Source organism: Abramis brama (genome assembly GCF_963993115.1).
Source record: "Abramis brama genome assembly, chromosome: 7".
Classification (NCBI taxonomy): domain Eukaryota; kingdom Metazoa; phylum Chordata; class Actinopteri; order Cypriniformes; family Leuciscidae; genus Abramis; species Abramis brama.
In genome coordinates this window covers 20733863-20757039 of record NC_139969.1, presented here as the reverse complement: position 1 = coordinate 20757039, position 23177 = coordinate 20733863, and the positions used below count along the sequence as shown (strand labels likewise).

The 23177-nt window shown below is 37.2% G+C and overlaps 2 protein-coding genes across 3 annotated transcripts; both read right to left on the bottom strand.

The window, feature by feature from the left end:
- Positions 1–3740: 3740 nt before the first annotated feature.
- On the bottom strand, positions 3741–10081 carry urod (uroporphyrinogen decarboxylase). The gene is made up of 10 exons (XM_084120035.1): positions 9919–10081; positions 8873–8985; positions 8695–8774; positions 8545–8607; positions 8264–8461; positions 8001–8162; positions 7744–7881; positions 6305–6405; positions 5061–5127; positions 3741–4680 (listed from the first exon to the last, which is right to left on the bottom strand). Exons 1-10 carry the CDS (start codon positions 9939–9941, stop codon positions 4516–4518), a joined length of 1110 nt encoding a protein of 369 aa, XP_083976161.1. The 5' UTR covers positions 9942–10081; the 3' UTR covers positions 3741–4515.
- Positions 10082–10585: 504 nt separating this feature from the next.
- Positions 10586–22367, bottom strand: lyn (LYN proto-oncogene, Src family tyrosine kinase). Of its 2 annotated transcripts, none has more exons than XM_084119441.1 (13): positions 22201–22367; positions 18872–19005; positions 18663–18714; positions 18475–18571; positions 18293–18391; positions 18110–18213; positions 17878–18027; positions 17452–17604; positions 16017–16199; positions 15850–15926; positions 14865–15018; positions 14521–14652; positions 10586–11742 (listed from the first exon to the last, which is right to left on the bottom strand). In XM_084119441.1, exons 1-13 carry the CDS (start codon positions 22232–22234, stop codon positions 11540–11542), a joined length of 1572 nt encoding a protein of 523 aa, XP_083975567.1. In that variant the 5' UTR covers positions 22235–22367; the 3' UTR covers positions 10586–11539. The 2 variants fall into 2 exon arrangements, with proteins under 2 accessions (XP_083975567.1, XP_083975568.1); XM_084119442.1 differs by having other exon boundaries at positions 18929–19005; positions 22201–22355.
- Between the last annotated feature and the right edge of the window lie 810 nt (positions 22368–23177).

The window sequence follows — 23177 nt, the reverse complement described above, 5'->3', positions numbered from 1 at the left end:
ACCAGGACTGCAAATAAATTGTGATGGACCTTTTTCATAGACGCATTTCCAGTTATCAACATTTTCATAAAAAATTCTATTACATTGGCAGTAAATCTGTGTGGATCACTCTTATTTTTTCCCTCTTTTGGGAAGTTGGGGAAACGGTACCATGGATTCTTAATTTTGATATTGGAGCAAATAGCAATACAAAAATTATGTTTGCTGTTGTCTCCCGTTCACTATTATAGAATTTAACCCAATTATGAGGCTTCCCCTTCTAATAAACCTGGAAATGTGAAAAGGGTCCATTTGTTATCTAAAGATGACCAAAGCCACTGCATTCGTGTTCAACTGATGGTTTGAAAAGAAAGTAAAAGTGACAGTAAAGGCATTTAACTCTATTCATTTAACAAAATTCTAATAAATGCTGTTCTTTTGAACTCACACACAAAGGATATTACGCAGCAGAGCTGTTTTCAACACTGATAATAAGAAATGTTTCTTGAGCAGCAAATCAGCATATTAAAATGATTTCTGAAGGATCATGTGATGCTGAAAATTCAGCTTTGCCATCACGGGAATAAATTACATTTTAAATTGTATTAAAATAGAAAACATTTTAAATATTTCAGTTTTATTGATCAATTAAATGCAGCCTTGAGACTTTATAATTTCTTAATCTTACTGACCTCAAACCATTGAGCGGTAGTGTATGTGAAGGGGACCGTTTTTTTTTATCCAGAAGAGAAAGACTAAATGCTTACAAAAGCTTTTGTTTATTCTGTCAACTTTTTAGGTTAGGTGTGTATGTTAGTCTGTATGCTAACACGAATCTCATGAGGTCTTTAACGCACAAAAAAATCACTGCAGTTGTAAAAAAAATTCTTGATGCCTCGACACATGATGTCCAGACTATATCTCCAGCTCTCTTTCTGTCTCCTCTTTAGAAACTCTGTGACTAAAACCACAATAAACTCCAGGAAAACCTTGTGTCAGAGTGATTGACTGTGTTAGAGATGCAGTCGACAGGAACAATGCTCTTTGGGCCTGCTTATACAAACTGTACCATCCATCAGGGTCCCTCACAGCTGCTGCTCTTCATTGTGTCTTGGACCCGATGCAGCGCTCTGCTCCTGTGAGGACCACTGAGTAAGTGTTTGTCAAGCATGGCTGTGCTACTGGCTGAAATATGGATGGGTTTGGCTCTGTTAGACACGCTGCAAAGAGAAGGCATTTCCTTAGCTCAGTGATTTAACAGAAGTGACACGCCAGGAAAAAGAGAGACGAGTAATTGGCTTTCCCACCTTGTTCTGAGCTTCCAGCGCAGGCTGAGGCTGTCATATTTGGAGCGAGGAGTAGGTGTTGGGATTGGTGGGGGAAAACAAGCATTGTTTGTACGTGTAACAATGTTACAGAGGCTTTTCTTTAATTAGAACCCAACCCATCATCAGAAAGAGGACGTCTAAACGCAGTCATGGAGCACACAAGCCTGTCAGGCAACTCTGAGAACTGTTGTGCTTCTGGGCAGGTTTGTGCAGTGAGAGGAAGCTTTGTCCTTTGCACCCTGCATGGCAGGTTCTGCTGTCAGCGTAATCACATATTGTGTTCTTCAGGGAGCTGATTTGCAGAGCTTTGTTCTGCTGCTCTGATTTTCCCAGAATCCCTCTGTAATTGGGGTGTCGGAAGACTGGGTGAGGAGGGGTGGGGCAGCTTGGGACTTTTTTTTTTTAGGTGGGAGGTGGTGTGGGTTAAGCGGGAATGGAGAGCTGGAGTGGATTATGGAAGAACATTTTGAGATGAACAGAATTAAAGCTCAAAATGAATCGAATCGAATTTGTTTAGCTGAACGCTAATATATAGTCCGACTTTTCACTGATTGTATCACTCCACTTCTTTGTTTGCACATTACATACAGACTCAGTCTGTGAGACAGTGGTGGGATTTTTCAGTAACAATTTTATACACTGATCGGTGGCAACAAATCTTTTTTAGCGAGTCACTGAATCATTCACTCAAGCAATTTGCTCAAATCACTGATTCACGGGGGAACAAAGCGTCATTACGATGCATGGCTCAGAGAAGTGCATAAGTTTGTGCTTTTACTTACTTAAATTCTTTATTAACGTGCATTTATATATTTAGAAATTAACATTAACCAAGATAAATAAAAGCAAAGGATTGTTTGTTGTTATGTCAGCTATTGCATGTTTACAAACCCAACCTTATTGTGGATACTGTGTCCTTACTGGACACGATGTGTTCTAGCTACAAAAGAGCACAACCAATCAGAAAAGTGTGTGGGCGGGCTCACACTTGTGTACGAGTAGCCTAGTATGATCCTGCAATACCGGAGTGGAGGTAAGATGTCCAATCAAAAGTCTTTAATACTTCCATCTGCGGTATTAAATTCTATATCTGCAGTATTAAATTCATTATCTAATTCTATAGTCATGTATGACAGCAGTGCCAGGCCAGCAGTCTCAAGTGAGACCGGAGATGACAATCGCCTAACCCGCCCCCACCAAATGCCAAACTCCACCGCAACACTAAATCTAACCCAAAGAAAAAACTAAATATTAATGAGCATACATGCTGAGTGGTGAGAATAACCAATCGATTTTACAAGATGTGACTCCACCGAACTGACACCAACTTGAAGACCTCTATCTCTCTTCCCCAAAATTTCAAATCAATCTTGAGCCAAGCCCCCCAAAACCCTCCCATCTGATAAAGCAGTGATAGAGCAAGGACCTGACAAATGATGTACAGCCTGCTGTCTTCAGGAACATATTGGATTTTCAGGCCTGCTGATTTGCTGAGAGATTGAGCCCAAACCCCCACTTTCATCCCCCTTGTGGCACCTTAAAGGAGGCCTTGGGGAATTCAGCTTTTTTTTTTTTTAATAGATTCATTGTTGCAATTAAAAATAATGCCAGGAGCCCCTTGAGGTATCACAGAATAAGTGTGTGCACGTGTGTGTGTATGTTCTTGTGCCTCACTAGGAAACGGGCCCAGCCCCCCAATCACAGCTGTGCTCCATGGACACACCAGTCGGCGAGCCGGCAGGGGCTTAAAAATCCAACAACACTAATCAGCAAATTGATTACAGGACGTTTCTTCTTTCAGCAGGGCTTACAGCACCTAACACACAATCAAGGCCAGACTTATCCTGCATTGACAACAACGCACACCAGCGATGCAGCTGCCACCATTTCTAACTAAATGACCGTAACATCCATCATGTTGTTTCAATTTACAGTCTGTGGTCACTTTTAAAACAGACAGTAAACAACTTTGACCGAAAATGAATTAGAAATCATTTTTGCTACGCTAACAAATAACGGATTTGAAATCCTGTATCAAAATTATGCATTTTCATACACACAAATGGGGTTCAGAAAGCACTAACATGATTGAAAACATGTTTAATTCCAATAAATCCTTGTTTTGAAGTTCAGGGTTCTTCAAAAACATCTTGCGTACATCATGTCATGTGATGTGTTGCTGGGGAATCCCACTCCCACCTTCCCAAAAACAAAAACAACTGGATTTAAGGATTTGTGCTTATTCGTCATTTGGTATTACATCCTCTGGGATTAACATTTCTATTACTAAATGCGAAAGGCAGTAAGAGAGACAGTAATCATAGATCAAGGGGGTAAACCCCTCATCGAAACACTCCTGCAAAACAAAGGGAATAGAAAATCATATGATTTAGGTATGTGACATTCAGCTCAGAGAAACTCCCCTGAGGGATGTTTGTCTTAAAAGGAGGATTACTCTTTATTTCGCTTCATATAAAACATCCATTGAAATGTACACACATTCTTAGTGGTTCATTAGTGTCAGTCACTATTCCAGCGAAGACAGTCTCAGCCCAGATGTTACTATGGCACTGCATTAAAAACAAACCTATACAGCACTTCAGACTTAATCAGATTCCATCCTCCTTCACTTATTCCACATTCTCCAGTGTACAGTGCATCGGCTCTGATGAAAGCACATTAATCTAGCTAAAAAATTTTATTAAAGATTGGATGGATTGGTGTGGAGCTATTACAAAATGTAGGTAAAATAGAAAGACGGCCTACATAATAATTGAAATGAGTCAAGCCCAGCCTTTTATGCGAATCTCTGTCAAGAAATATCTGGGTCACACTTCACCACAAAATCATTAGAAAAAAAAAATATTAAGATTTTGCATAAAGAAAATGAAGCCTACATTTCAGTAAAATTAAGATATTTTGCATTTTCATGACAACTAGGCATATTTTATCCCCAACTGTAATGCTTGAAGTTTTACATTGTCTTGAAGATTTGTTTCACTACAATACAGTTATACATTAAAAACATTCACACTATGGTATTGCTGTATTATTTTTCTCTTTTGATTTTAGAGTAAAATACAAATGGATTTTTTTGACAGGTTTTGTGAGATTCATCCTAGAACACATCTGATTCTACAGCGAGCGCTTAACTCCAACAGTTGTTGTTTCTCATCGGCTTCAGGTGTTCTGATAGGACAGTAACGTCTTATTTGCGGTTGAGGAGCTGGCGAGAGTGGGTGTGCACGGCCTCCACGAACGCGCCCACATTTTCTGGATCCATATCAGGGTACAGGCCATGACCCAGATTAGCGATGTAGCCCTTGGTGCCAAAGCCCTCCAACATCCTCTTCACGATCTCCGATATGCGCTCCTGATCACACATGAAGAGAAGTGTTTAGGTTGGATATCATACATAAGAATTTATCCTCTGTCAAAATCTTTGAGCTAATGTTTTTCAAATAGGCTGGGCAGTCACACCCCTATAACTTCTGAAATGATGGTGGGAATTTTTTTTTTATAATTGGGAGGCATCAAGACAATGCTATGAAAGCCATGCTTGTAATGAATGTGCAATGAAAGCCAGAGATGGCTCTGTGTGGAAAACAGCTGTTCTTAAGGCTCATATTTCTAGCAGGGCCTCAATTTGTAAAAACAAAATGGCCTCTCTAACCAGAACTGAAGCATTGCTTTTCAAACACAAAACACTATATAGCCTAGACTTTTGTGTTTTTTCGACGTTCATGTCCTCACCTTTGTGGAATATAGAGCGCAGGGATCCATGTTGCCTTGCAAACTAACTTTTCCTCCAGTCCTGACACTGAGAAACACAAACAAGATTATATACACTACCATTCAAATGTTTGGGGTTGAAAATACTTTTTGAAAGAATTCATTACTATGATGGCAAATATGTATTGTTAGTAGCCATTACTCCAGTCTTCAGTGTCACATGATCCTTCAGAAATCATTATAATATGCTGGTTTGGTGCTCAAGAAATATTTCTGATTATTAACAGTTGAAAACAGTTGTGCTGCTTAATACTTTTGTGGAAAAGGAATTCTTTGATCAGTTTTGATTTGTTTAAGATAGTATCTACATAATTCCCATACTTCCATTTGTAGGCGACTCTACTATTATTTTAAAATGTATTGAAACAGCAATAACAGAGAATAAGTTGCTTGTCCTGCAGAAGTATTCAGACTCTACCAAAGCCTTTAATTTTACTAGATTAGAAATCCTATACTGACATCTGGTTGGCTGTGATTCTATTTATACAAATGTAGAAACTGAAGTGTTCCGTTTCAGTTTATACAGATAAAAAAAAACGAATGCAAATGTAATGAGGACACAATTCTCTTTTCACCTCTACATATGAAGCATAAAACAACTAATATAAAAAAACAAGACAAGAAAATCTCAACATTAAAGAGTAAAGAGCTCTTTATCCAAAAGAAAAAAAAGCAAAAGCAAAAAATGTGTTTGGATGCACTTTTTTGGAGTTGGCCAAAACCATTAAAGATTAATTTAAAATGTGGAAAAATATTTCATGGCGAGATGTTTTATGAAGACCAAACGCTTTTAGCCAAAACTCAAAGTGAAATGTTAATAACACTGCCCACATCTCCATTGTGAAGGTGGTAGTGGCATCATGTTGTAATGATTTATTCGTATTTATTCTTATAAAAACAATGGATGGATGGTGCGAATACATGTAGTATGTTATAATGGGCCATTATAAGACATTTTCCTTTTGGTTCTTTAGAACTAAAAAAGAAAAAAGATTGTCACCAAATAAATTGCCATCAATTTGAAGCAAATCTGTCTGAGAATTATAAAAAAATACATTCACACCTATATAAACTTGAGTTTCAGTGCTTTGAAATAAAACCATCAAGGAACAAAATTACAGTATAGGATCTTGAAGCGAGAACTGCTTAGGAGTCTGAACACTTTTGAATCAGAAATCAGAAAACATCACATCTCTGTGACTGACCGTGCTGAACGCGGATCTATGGTCCAGTCGAGACCCACGACTTCATAACCAGACTCAGAGAGGTCCTCAAGTCCATAATGACCATCTTTAGCAAAAACAATCTGCAAATGAAACAGAAAAGACAGAAGTTACAGAGGGCGCAATGGATCATGAAAGAAGACTCTCTTTGGGACTCTTTGTGACCTGTAACAAAACCTGACCTTATACTGACAACTAGTGGCAAATTATGTTATTACAAGTGTGGATTAGTGTGCTATGCATTGTGGAACATTGCTGGTCTTTGCATATTCATGCTCAAAAAGAACATAACACTTAACACATAATTTTAATATTCATTCAAACACGAATATATACTAAAATATATAAACATTATGTGATTTTAGATATTTTAAATTGTAAATATATTTCACAATTTTTACTTAAAGGTGCACTGTGTATTTAGCGGCATCTAGTGGTGAGGTTGCGAATTGCAACCAAGAGAAGTTACGGTGGCCGACAGGAAAATATGTACTAGTCGCCCAAACCTTTATGGGGCCCTAAGCAGAATTTTATTTGGGGGCCCATAGTGCCACCAATATGACTGACTATTGTCTGTGCTTGATTATTCACAGACTACAAAACATTATCAATTTTATTAGTTGTAGCTGTGTTGCTTACATCAATATCTGCCTGGCATGTTTTTACCCTTCTACGGTTTCAAATTGTAACAGTAGCAAATCCACAAGAGTGGCCAGGTCTAAATTTGCACTTTAATATTCAAAGTCTTACAGTACTAAGTGGTATACTCAATGCGGTGTACTAAATAAACCAGCAAACAATGCATTTACTGTAAACTAGTTAACCACTTTAATTGCTTTTGGTAAAAATAATAATAATAAAGAAAATACATGCAAATGTGCAGAACAATTAACTAAATAACTTTATATAAACAGTATCTTCTTATATAAAAACAAATAATAATTACAAAATGGACAATATTAAATTAAATACTTAAATAAGACATAAAATGAACAGATCATATGGACTTGTAACAAGATAACAATAATAAATGTATTAACATTATGGACCCCATTGATTTCCATAGTATTTTTTTTTCCATAACAAAATGTTATGGTATGTAACAATTTAAATGAACATTAACCACTGTTATTTTATAATAATATAATATAATACTCTCTTATAATTTAAATAATAATAATACCTTCTTCTTTCACTATTAATTTCACTCTCATGGTACTAATTCTTGGGATGTTGTTGTTTTCCTTTTTTGAAAGACATCAGCTACTTATTAATTAAAAGTTATTATAATGCATTACAGAAATATTTGCAAGAGTGGAGAACGACAGTAATAAAATTGAACGTTAATAAAGTTAATAAAAAACAAATCTTAGTAAAAAACTAAATACAGTGCTCAAGCTCAAAAGATAAACTCTACTCACCATAGGCACATTGTCTAAACCAGATTCTTTGATCTTGTCCTTAACACGGCGAGCAATGTCTCTCAGATATGGCAGAGAAAACTCTTTAAACTCCACTGGGCCCAAACAACCAGTATGAGACTCGAAAACCTGCAGAGCCTAAAGGAAAGACATTTAGTGACAACTGTTTAAAATACATTCTGTCTGTAAAAACAAAATAGTGCTACAGAATTTTAAATGGTTCCCCCTCCTTCATATCATCTCACTCTTTCTCTCACCTGAGCTCCAGCTTTCACCTGCCCAAGAAGATACTCCACGATGACATCTGTTAGCTGGCTCAGTAGTTTGTGGCTGGCCTCTGGGTACCTGTAGAGCCAGCGTTTAGCCTTCGAGTGTGTCACAGAGCCTCCTCCTTCAATCATGTAGGACATTAGAGTCCACTGGCATTCATAAAAGACAGAACAGATGACGATTGAGGCCATTGTGTTCTTTTTAAAGCAGTATCTCTAGTTATGCGAGGATCGTTGCTTGTTTTTCTCACCGGAGCTCCAGTGAAGCCAATGAGAGGAACTTTTCCCTCTATTTTGTGTCGCGTCAGTGTGATGGCTTTAAAAACGTAGTCGAGTTCAGACGACACGTCCACTTTAGTCTTTAGTCTCTGCAGATCTTCAGGCTCCTTCAGTGGTTCTGGGAATGTGGGGCCTTTTCCTGGACTCATCTGAACCTCCATTCCCATGGCCTGCTCATACACATTTCAAATATGAAAAGACATGCAGACAATGTTAATTTGGTAAGTTAGAGGTCAAATTGTGCGTCAATGACCTGAGGGACCACCAAGATGTCAGAGAAGATGATAGCAGCATCAAATGGGAATCGTCGGAGTGGCTGAAAACAGATAATTGAGAGTGTTAAAACTCAATATGCTACAAATATAAGAAGGAAGCAGGTAAGAAGGTGCCCAGTGGTGTTAACCTGTAGTGTAAGCTCACAGCAATCTTCAGGGGAACGGCATGTCTCAAAGAAATCTTTCAATGCCCTTAATTCCCTGAACTCTGTAAAACAGATAATAAAGGATGAAAAGAATAACTTCATGAGAAATGACAGCATGTAGCACTGGAGGTGCTCATCAGCATCTAAGACTGATACATACCTGGCAGATAGCGGCCAGCCTGTCTCATACACCACACTGGAATGTGCTCAATCTCCTCTCCTCGCGCAGCTCTTAGGAATGTGTCATTCTTCAGCTCTGGAAAGCTTTTGGGGCTGGGATGGAAAACAGCAAAAACAAAATATGTCAATATTTAATTCGCAACATTACTTTTCTTCAAATCTTCAAATCTGAATTCATGTATCGTTTGAGTCCCCTCCCTCAGGTCCTGATGATCACTTTTCACAGACGTTTTAAGCAGCAAGTGAACAGAGTAGATAAGGGCTTCTGAGATCAGGGGCCTAACGGTTTCCTAATTCTTCACAGATTGATAAGCATTTGTGCTGCACAAAACACACCCTGTCATCCACATTACAGAGTCATGCAGATATACACTACCATTAAAAAAATTGAAGAAATTAATACTTTAATTCAGCAAGTGCACATTAAATTGGTCAAAAGGGACATTAAACAGCCTACCTTTACATAGTTGCTGCTTCGTGTTTTTGTATCTTTGATCAATAGAAAGTAACAGTGTGATAATAATAACTTCATAAACTAATAACATAAAGAAGACAGAGTGTGAATGCACAAAATAATTCATTAAATATTAATGATTTGATAATAATACCCTCTATAACTATTAATTATTGCATATTCAATACTGACATAAAATGCTGTTTGAGCATTATTCACTTTATTATCCCTCTATTGTGATTTAAAGAACGACATTTCGGAGTGCCATTATTATTGGTTATTTTTACTTTAATGTTTGACACTTTGAACTGTACAAATTTTCCACATATCAAGAAAATGTTTTCAAAACGAAACTGCTTAACATGCAACTTCTCTGACAGTAACTTTAGCTAGCCTACTTCTTGAAGCCCTGTAAAAACGTATTCTGCTTTTGTAACAGGACGGATGCAAATAATTCTTAACTTAAATGTTATTTTATCATGTCAGTGAGCTCCCTCTGGCCCTATAACAATACATATAGAGTAATCATCCAACTACTCCAATCAGCATTCATTCATTCATCATTAACTTACAGAATCAGACTGTCCTTGTCCATTATTACCGGCTTCAACGAAGAGCTTCAATGAAATTCAGCATGCGTGACAAGCAGTTTTACCGTTAGACAGTGTTGTAACAAAATGAATAACGTCCAGATAACGTCACGCCTCCAAACTGAAGGGCGCGGCCATCTTGAAATCGTCACCTGACCAAAAGTAGGCAGGACTTAAGAGGGAACGTGACTTAAAGGAATAGTTTACACACAAATCTTGATTTACTCACCCCTATGCGGTGATTTACTCACTCATGATTTACTCACCCCAAACCTATATGAGTTTCTTTGTTCTGTTGAACTAAAGAATTTGGAAGAATGTTGGCAACGACACAATTGACAGTAGCCATTGACTTCCATAGTAATTATTTTTCCTATATGGACGTCAATGGCTACCATCGCTGTTTAGTTACCAACAATCTTCAAAATATCTTATTTTGTGTTCAACAGAACAAAGAAACTCATACAGCTTTGGGACAACATAAGGGTAAATCATGATAAAATTTGTATTTTTGGGTGAACTTTCCCTTTAAAGAGGATGACTATCAGAGTCTTAAATCAGTAGGCCTAAAAGCCTACTGTACACTTTTTTTCAAGGTAATATCCTTGAAAAATGGCCCAGGATTCTTTACAATCTATAACTGCATTACTAATCACGAAACATTCACTTTATTAGGTTTCTAGATAATGTACAGAATATTTTAAATGTACAAAGCATTTAATTCTTAGCTAATCAAAGGCAGGGCATTGTATAGGTTTAATTACAAATTTATGATAAAACATTGCCTTCTGCCACTGTTCATTATTGTAACATTTTCAATATTGTTATTAAAAACTGTAAAAAAAAAAAAAAAAAAAAATAGAGAGAGAGAGAGAGAATGCCATGCTCATTATCACCTTTACAGTGGTTTACAGTGCATGGATTTCATTTGATCATAATTGTAAGGACCTCCAAATATTAATGCTCCCTTTGCAAAGGTCCCTCTTACTAAAATAGAGTCATAAAGGTAGCTGTATAATTTCATGCATAAATTATTTATACCAATTTCAAACATGTGAGACGTAAAAATGTGTTTTGCAACATTCATTTTATGATCATTTATATCATTACTGTACTGTTATGTGTATGTAACTTGAATTTTAATTGAATAAAAATGTATTGGTATAGCTCCTTTCACAGTAAATATCCTTCCAATGCAGCTTTGCGGCTAACTGTCTTGGACGCCCCTACAAATATATTTTTTGTAAAAAGAATTTACATAACCCATAGTGACCCAGATTCCAGTTTTCAAACCCCTAGTTTTTAAAAGAAGAGATGTTGTGGTGTGTAAAAATAACTATAAAACTTTGATAGGTTACTCTGAAATATAAAATTATTTATAAATTGAAATGTAGCCATGGAAATGTGAACGTGAAGAGCAAAAGTTGCAAATAGGCAGTTAAAACTTCAATTTGAAGCAGAGATAGAAAATCTTAACCTTGCTTACATATAAGTAAGCAGATACAATTATTAGTTACATATTAGTACATTGATTCATAGATAAATCACAAATCTTTTGATCATCTTGAAACAGTACAAAAATACGATGGATGATTTCGCATCCTCATGGCTGCTGTTGGTACTGGCCCTCAGTGGCTGTGTAGAAGTCATCTAGTACACTCTGAATATAGTCAAACGTGGGCCGATCATCTGATTTACTCTTCCAGCACGAGTTCATGATCTCGTAAAGTTCAGCAGGACAGTTTTCAGGCCGGGGCATCCGGTATCCTCTCTGGACAGAGCTCATGACTTCACTGTTACTCATGCCTGAAGCAAAGAAAAAAGAAGGAAGTGAAAAGGGTAAGAGGACAGATAAAGAAGAGAAAGAAACTGAAACAGTCTCATTTATTGTGTTTACTTTTCAGAAAGAAATTTTTTTTTTCAATGTTTAAAGGGGTCTTTCACCGCTGGCAAAACGGGCTTTCAATAAAACTTGGCTGCCTATACAGTTGAAAGGTAATTTTTATTTTTTTATCTGTGCTACCTGACAAGAGAAAACAGAGAAAAAGGCTGTCGTCTTCCCTTTTGCCAAATAGGTAAGAAAACTTCCAACACCCATAATCATGTTGCTGTCCAAGGCCACTCCCACCAGCAGTGTTGCCAAGTCCGCAGTTTTACCACTGAATTGGATTACTTTTACACTGTTGCTGCAGGTTGTTTTTCTAGTCTGTGGGTTTAGGCCCCCGGTGTTGTGCCGAATTCTGTGACCCTACCCAGATAGCAAATGACATCTGGCTCAGTTGTGGCCCACATCTCCTACATTCTTCTGGCTCACATATTGCATGGAATGATGGCGATGACGCAACCTGAGTGTGACTGGCAATAGCATGCATATACGGGCTTCACACATCAAGCCGGTTTTAGTGTTATGAGTTATGGCTTGCTGTGTGTAACCCAGATGTTGCCCATGTAAACTTTGGTAACCTTTTGTTTTCATGTTTCCTGGTTTGCCATGTACTCCCCTTTGTCATGTGATTCCCTTCTCCTCGTGTGATCATGTCATGTGCTTCCCAAGTCTCATGTTTTATGTTGTTCACTGTCTTGATTAGTCACAGGTGTGTCTTGTTTAGTCATCAGTCCTTGTGTTTTTAAGCCCTCATGTCCATAGATATCATATAATAAAGGCTAGATGTCTCGTCCGCGCTGCTGGCCAATGGAGGTCGACGTCCGCACACGGCGGCCATCTTGCCACAGGGAGCTCGCTCACTCGTAACATTGTGTTTTAATGTACTTTTAAATAACCATAACTTGCTCAATTTTCTACCGATTTTCAAACGGTTTGGTTTGTTATAAACGTCAGAGATGTCGTTATGACACTGCAAACATATGAATAATTATAATAATTATAACCATGGACTCGGAATTATAGCCACGTTAATAACGTTTGTAAGAAACCAAACCGTTTGTAAATCCATCAAGATTTCAGCGAGATAAGAGGATTTGTGTTCGTGCTGATCACTCACCTTACTTCAGATACCACAGAGCTCGCCAGAAAGCTTCCCTGTGGCAAGATGGCCGCCGGTTGATGCCGGAAGAGACTTCGCCTTAAGACATCTAGCCTTATATGGATATCTATGCTCATGTCTGCCTTGTTACTTTGTCTAGTATTGTCCCTGTAACCATTGTCGGTGAGTTTCATGTCTAGTCTAGCCTAGTCTAGTCTAGTCGTTCAAATACTGCAGTTGGGTTTTATCAAGGTCGCCTACAGTGAAATCATTACACCCTGATATGTATGCTATCTGGATAGTAGGCCCTGTAGTGACAGTAGGGTTAGGATTAGGATTCGGATTAGAAGTAGTTCAGATTAGCGCAATACAGCACCTACTAGTGTCACAGAATTTGGCACTACACCGGAACAAGATTTTTTGGGGCGGGTTTTGTTATGCAGACCTGGCAACTCTGTCCACCAGTCTGTTATAGATACTCTTACCAGGGTCAAGTACCACCTTGCTTTAGTAGAACATACTTCTTAGTGAACTGTTAGTCATTATGGTGTCGATTTGTATCGTTCCCAGGTGCAGGAATTCAAAGAGTAAATGTTTAGCGGGAGTGAGTTCCGTTCGGTTTGTAGTCAACGAGTGGAGAACGAGTAAACATTGTTCATTTACATATAATACCAACATTGTAACAATACAAAGCGCGGGTTGAAAATCGGCAAAGTTACACTTTTAGGCAAGACACCACAGGTGAAAATGGTAAAATTGTAACTTATAAATATCACCATACTTCCCTAGTTGATTAATCACAGTGCAAGACAATTGTTTTGTATTAAAAGTTTTCTGAATTGTTATGTTTAAATATGCAAATAATGCATTAGATAATTAAATATTCACTAATTTGGATACATTTCCAGAAAAGAAATCTGAGCATTGGACGAAGCCAGGTTCAAAATTCTTTTTTGGTTTTTACATAGGGTATACAATCAGAAAATACTGCATGTCAGAATTTCACTAAAGGGGAAATTTCTGGCTTAGTGCATGAGAAAACACTCATTTTCAGAAAAGTGCCTTTAAAGATATGTATTATAATTAAAGTCTACAGATGCAAATAGATCAAGTATAATAAAATAAAAACTTAAATGTGTATTTTGGATGTTTTATTTCCACTAGTGACTAGTCTGAAGGAAGACATTATGGAAGCAAAATGGCTCAAAATCTTAAAATTGACCAGAGCATGAACAACAACAGTTTTCCCTGTAGTGTCTTACCTTAATTTAGCGAAACAATATTAAGTTTAATACGTGACCAGTCCAACATAGCTACATGGCTCAACCAATGGTGTGAGTTTGTTAAGGAAACCAGTCATTATTTTTGCAGTTACATTTGGTAACATTAGCAGCACAGAAACAATCAATCCACCTTTCAGATGTATCAAATTGACCAAAACTGCAATACTAACACAATATGACAAGTAGATGGCGACAAAGTCCTGACAAAAGATTTAGTTTGGTCACCATTACTCCACTGCAGCTCTCTCCTGGAGTTATGCTGATAGCTGGCATTACACTCAAATGAAATCAGGGTGCCATTAACACAAAAAAATTACCTGGATAAGGAATTTTCCCATATGTTATAATTTCATACAGGAGAACCCCAAAGGACCACATATCCGATTTTATGGTAAAAGATCCGTAGTTGATGGCCTCAGGTGCCGTCCATTTGATAGGAAATTTTGCTCCTGAATTAAAGAGAGACAGAACACATCCTCAAATTCACACATATCAGTCAGCTCCTCTGATTCCACCACTGGCGCAGGAAAACCATCACAATATCAGTATGCATAACAGCCTTAACAAGCACAGCCTGGAGCGGCGTCTGACATAGTAATGCTGTAGAAAATGACCTGTCCATCCAGTATGCTGTTAAACCTCTGACAGGTGTCACACTCACCTTCTCTAGCTGTGTATTGGTCGTCCTCAATTACTCTGGCCAAGCCAAAATCAGCTATTTTGCACAAAAGGCTTTCTGAAACCAGCACATTAGCTGCTCTCAGGTCACGGTGGATATAATTCTTTTTCTCAATGTAGGCCATACCTTCAGCTATCTGCAGAGACACACACAAGCTCCGCATTACTACAGACATATACTATCTTCCTTATTCAGCAAGGATGCATTAATTTGATCGAAAGTGACAGCATATTAGAATGATTTCTGAAGTATCACGCGACTAAAAATTCAGCTTTGCCATCACAGGAATAAATAACATTTTAAAATATATTAACATAGAGCACAGGTTAGTAGAGTATAACCGTAAATGAGCAGTTGTTGGGTTTTTCCATTTTAGAATTGGGTGTAGTTTTCTCAGTTAATTTTAACCAAGTAATAGTTGCTTTAACACAGGGAAAAAGATGTTCTCACTTCTCCATCAGCATCCTCTTTCACTCTCAGAAACAGGATGTTCACTTTTGCCATTCGCTGCTGTTTTACCAGAAGTAAGACTCAAATTAATCCTAAGTCCTAAAGACTCATACTGAAAACACATTTTCTTCTTAGATTACATGGATCATTCTTTGAATCAGTAGTTATAACTGTAAATACTGTATGAATTCTATGATGCTTTAACCTGTCATATTTTTTAATTCGTCCAATTCATTGATAAAAGTTACCTTAGTATTATTCTCGTTGCCTCATAATAATAGAAATGTATACTTAAACTTGAATTTGTAGATCTAATGAGATGTTTCATATCTGAGAAAATTAATAAGTATTCTTTGTTTTTAAATACTGACAGACAAGAGAATCAGTTCCTCTTTTTCTTCAACGAATGGAAAAAGTGTTATCATGACGCAAAACCCCTAAAAGTTACTCCAGAAATACGGAAATGGAGGGCTAAGAGAAGAGCAGGCTAATTTATGTCTTGAACAAATATGTTTACCTGAGCAGAAAAATCGATTAGCTTTGGTAACTGTACTTTGCAGCCAGCTTGACTTTTCAAGAAATCCAATAAACTTCCTGAAGAAGAGGAAACAAACATTTGCTATAACTCTCATATCAAGGCATATTCTCTCATTTGAATTATCAGAAGAGTATGTATTTCAGTACCGTTCGCCATGAACTCAGTGATGATGTAGATGGGCTCAATTTTGGTGACGACGGCATAGAGGCGCACGAGTCTGTCGTGCTGTAACGTTTTCATCAGGTTGGCCTCCTCTAAGAAGGCCTCCACTGACATTGTGCCCGGCTTCAGCGTTTTCACCGCCACTTTTGTGCTGTTATTGTAGTAGGCTGCAAACAAAATGAAACCATAAATAAACATGCGTGATATTCCTCTGTGGCTAAAAAAGATCTTCCTGTTCGAATGCCACACACAGTTGCAGTCCAACCACAAAACAGTGAACTAAAGTCTGACTAACACGAAACCTGGTGAAAAATGCAACCACACGGAAGAGAACTAATCAGTGTTGATGTAGTAATTGTTAGTCAGTCTTGAAAACCCTTTTTTAGGAACTGACTCCAAATCCTTACATTTTCTCACCAAGGATCTTATGTAATGCACAGCTATCCATAAACTACATTTCTCAGAAGTGATGACAGCGCCACAGAGTGAAGGACCATTACTGGCCACAGAGAAGTGAAAAGACTTCAGATATGTTGCACAACTGTGAACTTGTATTGTTATTCTTGTTCCACTTAAATGCCATTTCCCGTTTAACAACACAGACAACTTCCACACCTTTGAAGTGGTTTGCATACTAATATCTACTGGACATTTAATGCCCAAATGTGCATTTGAGCAGTTCAAATCCAATAGCTTGTCTAAAATTTTGCTGAGACATTACAAAGTAGGGGAACACCAAACAGTAGGAAGTCTTTCCGTTGAGTGCTTCTGTCATCATACAGACTTATAGTGTGTCAAAGGTCTGGCAACGCTGTGCCAACAAGGTCACAGGGCGGCTAAGGAAACATCTTGGCCACAGGCAGTCGAGAGCCATTTGTATATTTGCTAAGACCGCTTCCTGCAATTCATCATGTCGGCTACATGGGAAAGAGGCACATGAATAATAACGAAATCCAAATGCAAATCCTGCGTCAACTGCATAGCAGTTTCCTTCTCAGATCTGACTGATAAGAGTCTCGTCTGTGCCGGGTCTCTGTGTACTATCAGTCTGAGCTATAAGGGAGCCATTCATGCCCGCCAGAAGTCACAGCAGGAAGACTCGAGATTTGAATGCGTGTCGTCAAAGCTTTTATGCCTCAAAGAATTAGATAATAACAGTAAGCCTACACACGTTCAAAGAAGATCTTTTATGTTGATTAATCGATACAAACACAGAAGGATGTCACTTCTAAGCCCACTGAAGAGCACATTAAACTGTGTTTTTTTTAAATCACACACTTGGGGGAGCTTAGAAACGGAGAGAATTTGAATAACAAGACCATAAAGAGAGCAACACTCCATGATTAAATGTACGTTTGTGACTTCCAGATATTTTCGTAAAGCATTGTCAAGCTGGAGGGATTTTTTTCCTCAACTCACCCATCCACACCTCTCCAAACTGCCCGGCTCCGAGCTTCTTCACCATCTTTATGGATTCTTTAGAGATTTCCCAGGCATCTTTGTCCCAAGGTTTCTGTGCTTTGGGCTTCTCACATGATCTCTCTAGTTTTCGACATAATCCGTCTGATTGTTCTGTGACAAGATTAGGTATATTCTTCTTATTTCAGCAAACCAACCACAACCAAAAATAATAAGGAGTGTACATAATTAAATATATACATATATATATATTCATTCTAATGTGCTGATTTGCTGCTCAAGAAACATTTCGTATTAATGTTGTGCTACTAAAATGTTTCTGATTCTTTGAAAAATAGAAAGTTTAAAAGAACAGCATTTATTTGAATAATAAACATCTTACTGACCCCAAACCTTGAACCGATTCTGTGTATACATATAACTTACTGTGGTAATGTTTTATCATGCTGTTGATGTCTTTGAATGTGATTTTTGGAGATATGTAGTAGCCGCCATTATCCAGAGATCTGATCTTATAATGTTTAACAACATCCTGCCCTTGAGCATCCACATCTCTGATTGACAGTGAATAACTTCCTGTTCACAACAATGAATGTGTTACACCACAATTTTATATTTCCCAAAAAAAAACACAGAGCAAATACTAAACAGTGCACACCTTTTGAGGTTTCACTCTCCCGTATTAGGTAAGATCCAGGTTTGTTAGCGGGTGCCAACAACTGTCTCTCTGCATCCTTCCTTGTGATTTCTCTGAAGAACCATCTAAATTGTGCGTCAAAAGAAATGTTCGTTAGAAAAAATGTGTCATTGTTTTGTTTGTAATTCATTGAGCAGCACTCACTCTTCTGTCTCCATTGTGTCTGCTTCTGCAACATAGTTTGAGGGAATGAATCCTTCCTTTCGTGTGGTCAAAGACTTTGCCTTCCACCACTCTCCATGCCTAAAAAAAAAAAAAAACACATTTCATGATAACAGGCAAAGAAAAATAATAGTAGAGAAAGAATGATGATGGCATTCACCCACTCTTCAAGGATCTCTAACTTTTCTCCTTTTTTAAAGCCCAGATCGTCATCATGAATGGCTTCATATGGATACAAAGTGATGACTAGTTTTTCCTTTTCTATATAAAAAATTAAACAAAAGCAATTTTACAAAAACAGTTCAAAGCTATAGAAGGACGCAGAATGTGGAACAAAGATCATCAGACCTACTTTCCATTTTTTCGAACACCTGACCAGGCAGGAGGCCGGAAGTCTGAGTATTCTGTGAAATAAAACATTTCTCATTCATGAGATAATCATGGAAATGTTTTCAAAGTATCAGAAACCCTTCTCTTCAGAATCTATGAAGGTCAAAACATCAAAGTTGATTTTAACTTGACAAGACTGAACGTGTTCCCCCCATCTAGCTCACTACTTACTATATGAGGCTTATAGGAGGTTGGATCTCTCACATATACAGTTTGGTCAGTACGTACTGGCTGGTGTTTGTTCCCTTCAATCACACCTCCATTTTGGTCACCATCCAACTTGGATTTTTTACAACCCATGTTTCCTGCAAGGAAAAGATTAACCACTGCCATATCATAAAATATTAACAGAATTTGGAATTAAATCAAACGAAGTTCATGAAACGCTTTATGACAAGTTCACATCAAAATACTGCATTACATTACGGCCCGGTTTCACAGACGGGCATCAGCTTTTATAAACGTGCCTTAGAAACAAACATTACTAGTGTGCATCTGGAGACAAAACAATGGCACTGACATATTATAAGATATTTCAGTGCAAGTTACTTTCAGTTAAAACAACTCAAACATTCATTTTAGTCTGAGACTAGGCTTAAGCCGTGTCTGTGAAACCGGGGGAAGATCAACAAGTTTAATACTCGGATTACTATAGATGTCATTGTTTCATTAATTAAGGATAATTAAACTTGAATCGACTTTGAATAGGTCCTCATATTGAGAACTGACGGAGAGGAGATTCCACACCACGATTATTTCCATCAACACAGGTATCAATGATATTGATTTTTCAATGCCAGATATGATACAGAAGATTATCTAATTAATATTAGATGATTGATAAGTAGAACTGATTTAAAAAAAAATATATATATATATATATTTATCCTATTTGACACAAAATTAAATCATTATACTATTAAATTAAACATAATATAGATTGAATATTTGAACATTTCTTAAATGTATTTTAAATATTATATCATTTATGGCATTGTATTTACACAAAAAAAAAAAAAATCCAATCCAGATGACCGCAGCATCTTAGTTTTTATCTTTGTTTAATTGTTAAGATACACATTTATTACTTGAGAATGAATGGTTATTTAGGTGTGTTCACTAAAGGGGCTGAATACACGTGGGAAGTAGAATATAACTTACTTCAGAATTTTGTTTCAAATGCTGTATCCCATGATGAATAAAATTCAGTCATGGAGAACTCCTTTATTTTGCATTTAAAACAGTGATGTGTGCTCATCCACGTAGGACATGAGAAGTATCAAATCACTCGGTAAAAGGCTGCCAGATATCATATAGCCTACAGCAAATAATAACACGCCCTCTTCAACGTGTTATAAAGAACACTTGCAGCTTGCAAAACCCAACAGAAGGTCAGGTGAACACATTATAGCAAACATTACGGTTCCAAGCAATGTCCTGTTTAATATAAATCATCAACCAAGATGCTTCAGAGCTTTTCAAGGTTAGACATTCATAGGGAAGAAACCAAGGTATTTCCCACAGAATAGATGTCCTTTCCTTATTCTCACAGCTTAGAATATTGGTGAGAGGTAAACATTCTCTATCAAAATCAGAGTCGTTGTGGATGTCATAAACAATGGGTGTCAGCTTCACCAAAGCAACGGCAACAGGATTATCAGGAGGAAATGCATCTACCGTGAATCTCTTAGGCAATCCACTTCAGGTCAATAAGCAGTAAACGCTGAATAACTTCATTTCCTTTTCTATTTACCAGGCTACAATTCAAACAACAATTAAAAAAATACAATGAACTCTTAGGAAAGGAGGCAAATGGTTGCGTAATTTTAAAAAATAACCTTATTTCATCAGATCCCATAGTTTGACCCAGCATCTCTGGGAAATGCTGACAAGATTGTTTGGCAATTATTTCCAACCTTTGGTATTTCAGGAAATGTTTAACACTGTTTCCTTTTGACCAATTCAGTGCCCAAAGTAGCCAAAAAAAAAATAAAAATCTTAGTCAATACTGTCTGAGCACCTATAATGTAGCAAAGCAAAGTCCAAAACAGGAATTTCTATATCTCTCAAAGCAACAGATATTGTTATTACAATCGATGTGATGTCAGAAGTAATAAGGAAGAAACCGGGGAAAAAGTGCCCTCCATTGTCCTGAAGGTGAAACTTCTTGTTAAACTTGGTTAAATGGCTACACAACACTCGGATGGAACTGCATATGTTCCTGTCCTGGACTCCACTGATGTGGCAGTATTTTTAGATGTCAGCAGGAAACAAGTAACAAGGATATAATGCTAGATTAATGCGTGAGCAAGCAGGCCACTGGGGCTGCACACTTCCTCCTCTGACCAGCTTCTCTAGGGCGTTCAGCAACACAGGAAAGACAGAGACACACAAAAGAACTCTCAACTACTTCTGAGTTTCAGTCTACAGCCTGTCTGAATGCTATACGCACCTTGAGATTGACTTGTTGAATGATGCAACTTAATACAGGCTATTTAACTCTAGTTTTGTAGCCTGCAGATACAGACATTTGAGAGGCTGGGGGAAGGACAGTTAGGGGGAAGGACAGTTAGGGGAAGGACAGTTAGTCAGTAGGCCTGATTTCTGAGAAAAAAAATATTGAAAAGGGTGTCTGCAACAACTCAGGTCAAGTGTCATGGTGTAAAAACTCACAATCTTTATCTAAAAATAACATGGGAAGCATGTCATCAGAAGGACGCCGACCTTGACATAAAGTTCATATGTTTTACATGTTATTTTTAAGCAAGACACAAACTAAATAAAATCAATATTTGGAGGACATAAAATTATATTTGAGTTACTAATGTCATTTTAATGCTGACAACATTTCTCTGATGTTCTCCTTCACATTCCTTAGGGGAAATAAAAATGGATTCAAATGAGAGATTTAATGGTAAAACGTTTTAGTTCATTTTCAAATCTATTTTTTGATCGCATGGCCTTGATATCTCAGAAAATCTGAGAACATTTTGAGATCTTGTCTGAAAATTTATAGGAAACGTGAGATTGGAATGTTTTTATTTATTTATATGAGACACTTCAGAACGACTTTGAATTAATTTGTGATTTCTCTTTTCTATGGGAAATGTGCGTGATGACTGGCCAAAATAATATTTCTAAAACTCTCTCTGAGAGCTGAAAGTGATCATTTAAAATCCACGAGTTAATAATTATCCAGATTTTACAGCCAGTTTATTAGCCTAACGTTACTCCAGGAAAATTATTAGGCTGACCGGCTTTTTAATATTTTTGTAGCCGAGTTTCCATCAAACACATCACTAAATTATCATCTCATTAAAAAACCCTAACGTTACCAAAAAGAAATACCGATTAAATTGATATTTTACACTAGGAAGACAGGCAAACACCGATACATGCTGGGTTAAACCGTTAAATTACACATTCAATGTAACATCAGTACAGATTTAAAAAAAAGTATTTACAAAAGTAGAGAAGATAAGAAAGAAGGGTCCACCTACCTGTCAAATGTCCGAAAAAGAGGTTAACTCGCATTAACTGGGAATAGTTTCTGAGAGAAATGCCCGTCGAGTGCGCGCTCTCTGACTCTCATTGAAGCGACACACGCACACACAAACACAGAATGAGGAACCCGAGACTGGACGCCTGCTGTTTTTACTGCTCTTTCAACTTCCTGGTGTACAGTATTCACCGTGTTGATCAGAGTTCTGTTTTATTTGTTTGCATAAAACCGCAGTGACATTATGTTTGCCAAATGTAGATTTTGCAGCTACTGGAAACAAAACTCGCGAATGTGGTAGGAACACAGGTCATTCTATAATTTGGTAGTGACACTTCGAATTGACGTTTTTTTTAAACCCTGTTGAATTATCATAAATGCATGTGTATGAACGATTAATAATTGTCTTTAACTAGGCCTGCTACGTACTCGTATGTATTAATCATTTGATACAATGCACTTGTAGGCTATACGTTTTTACATTCTACTTAAATATTAATAAATAAATAAAAAACACCTACATGTAATTATAGAGCTGTAATTAATTTCTGCAATTACATCTGTAAGTAGGCTACTGTTAACCCACCCTTAAACCTAACCATAACAACAAACCTGTCCATAACCTTCCACAAATCCCACCTCAATAGCAGAAAACGTGTCTTGCAATACAACATGAACACAATAAGTACCTAACATTTTTATGTAAGTGCATTGTAGTTAAAGACACCTAATATAAAGTGTGACCAATAAAGGTAATGCATTATTATATGGTTGTTATATGGCACACATTTTCATAATACTCTCACAGCAGTGTAAGTTATATTTGATTTGACAGACAGATAAGACAGATAGACAGATAGATAGATAGATTGATAGATTGATAGATTGATAGATTGATTGATAGATTGGTAGATTGATAGATAGATAGATAGATAGATTCTAAAAGAAAATTAAACATGGGATGTTTCAGGCTGTGCA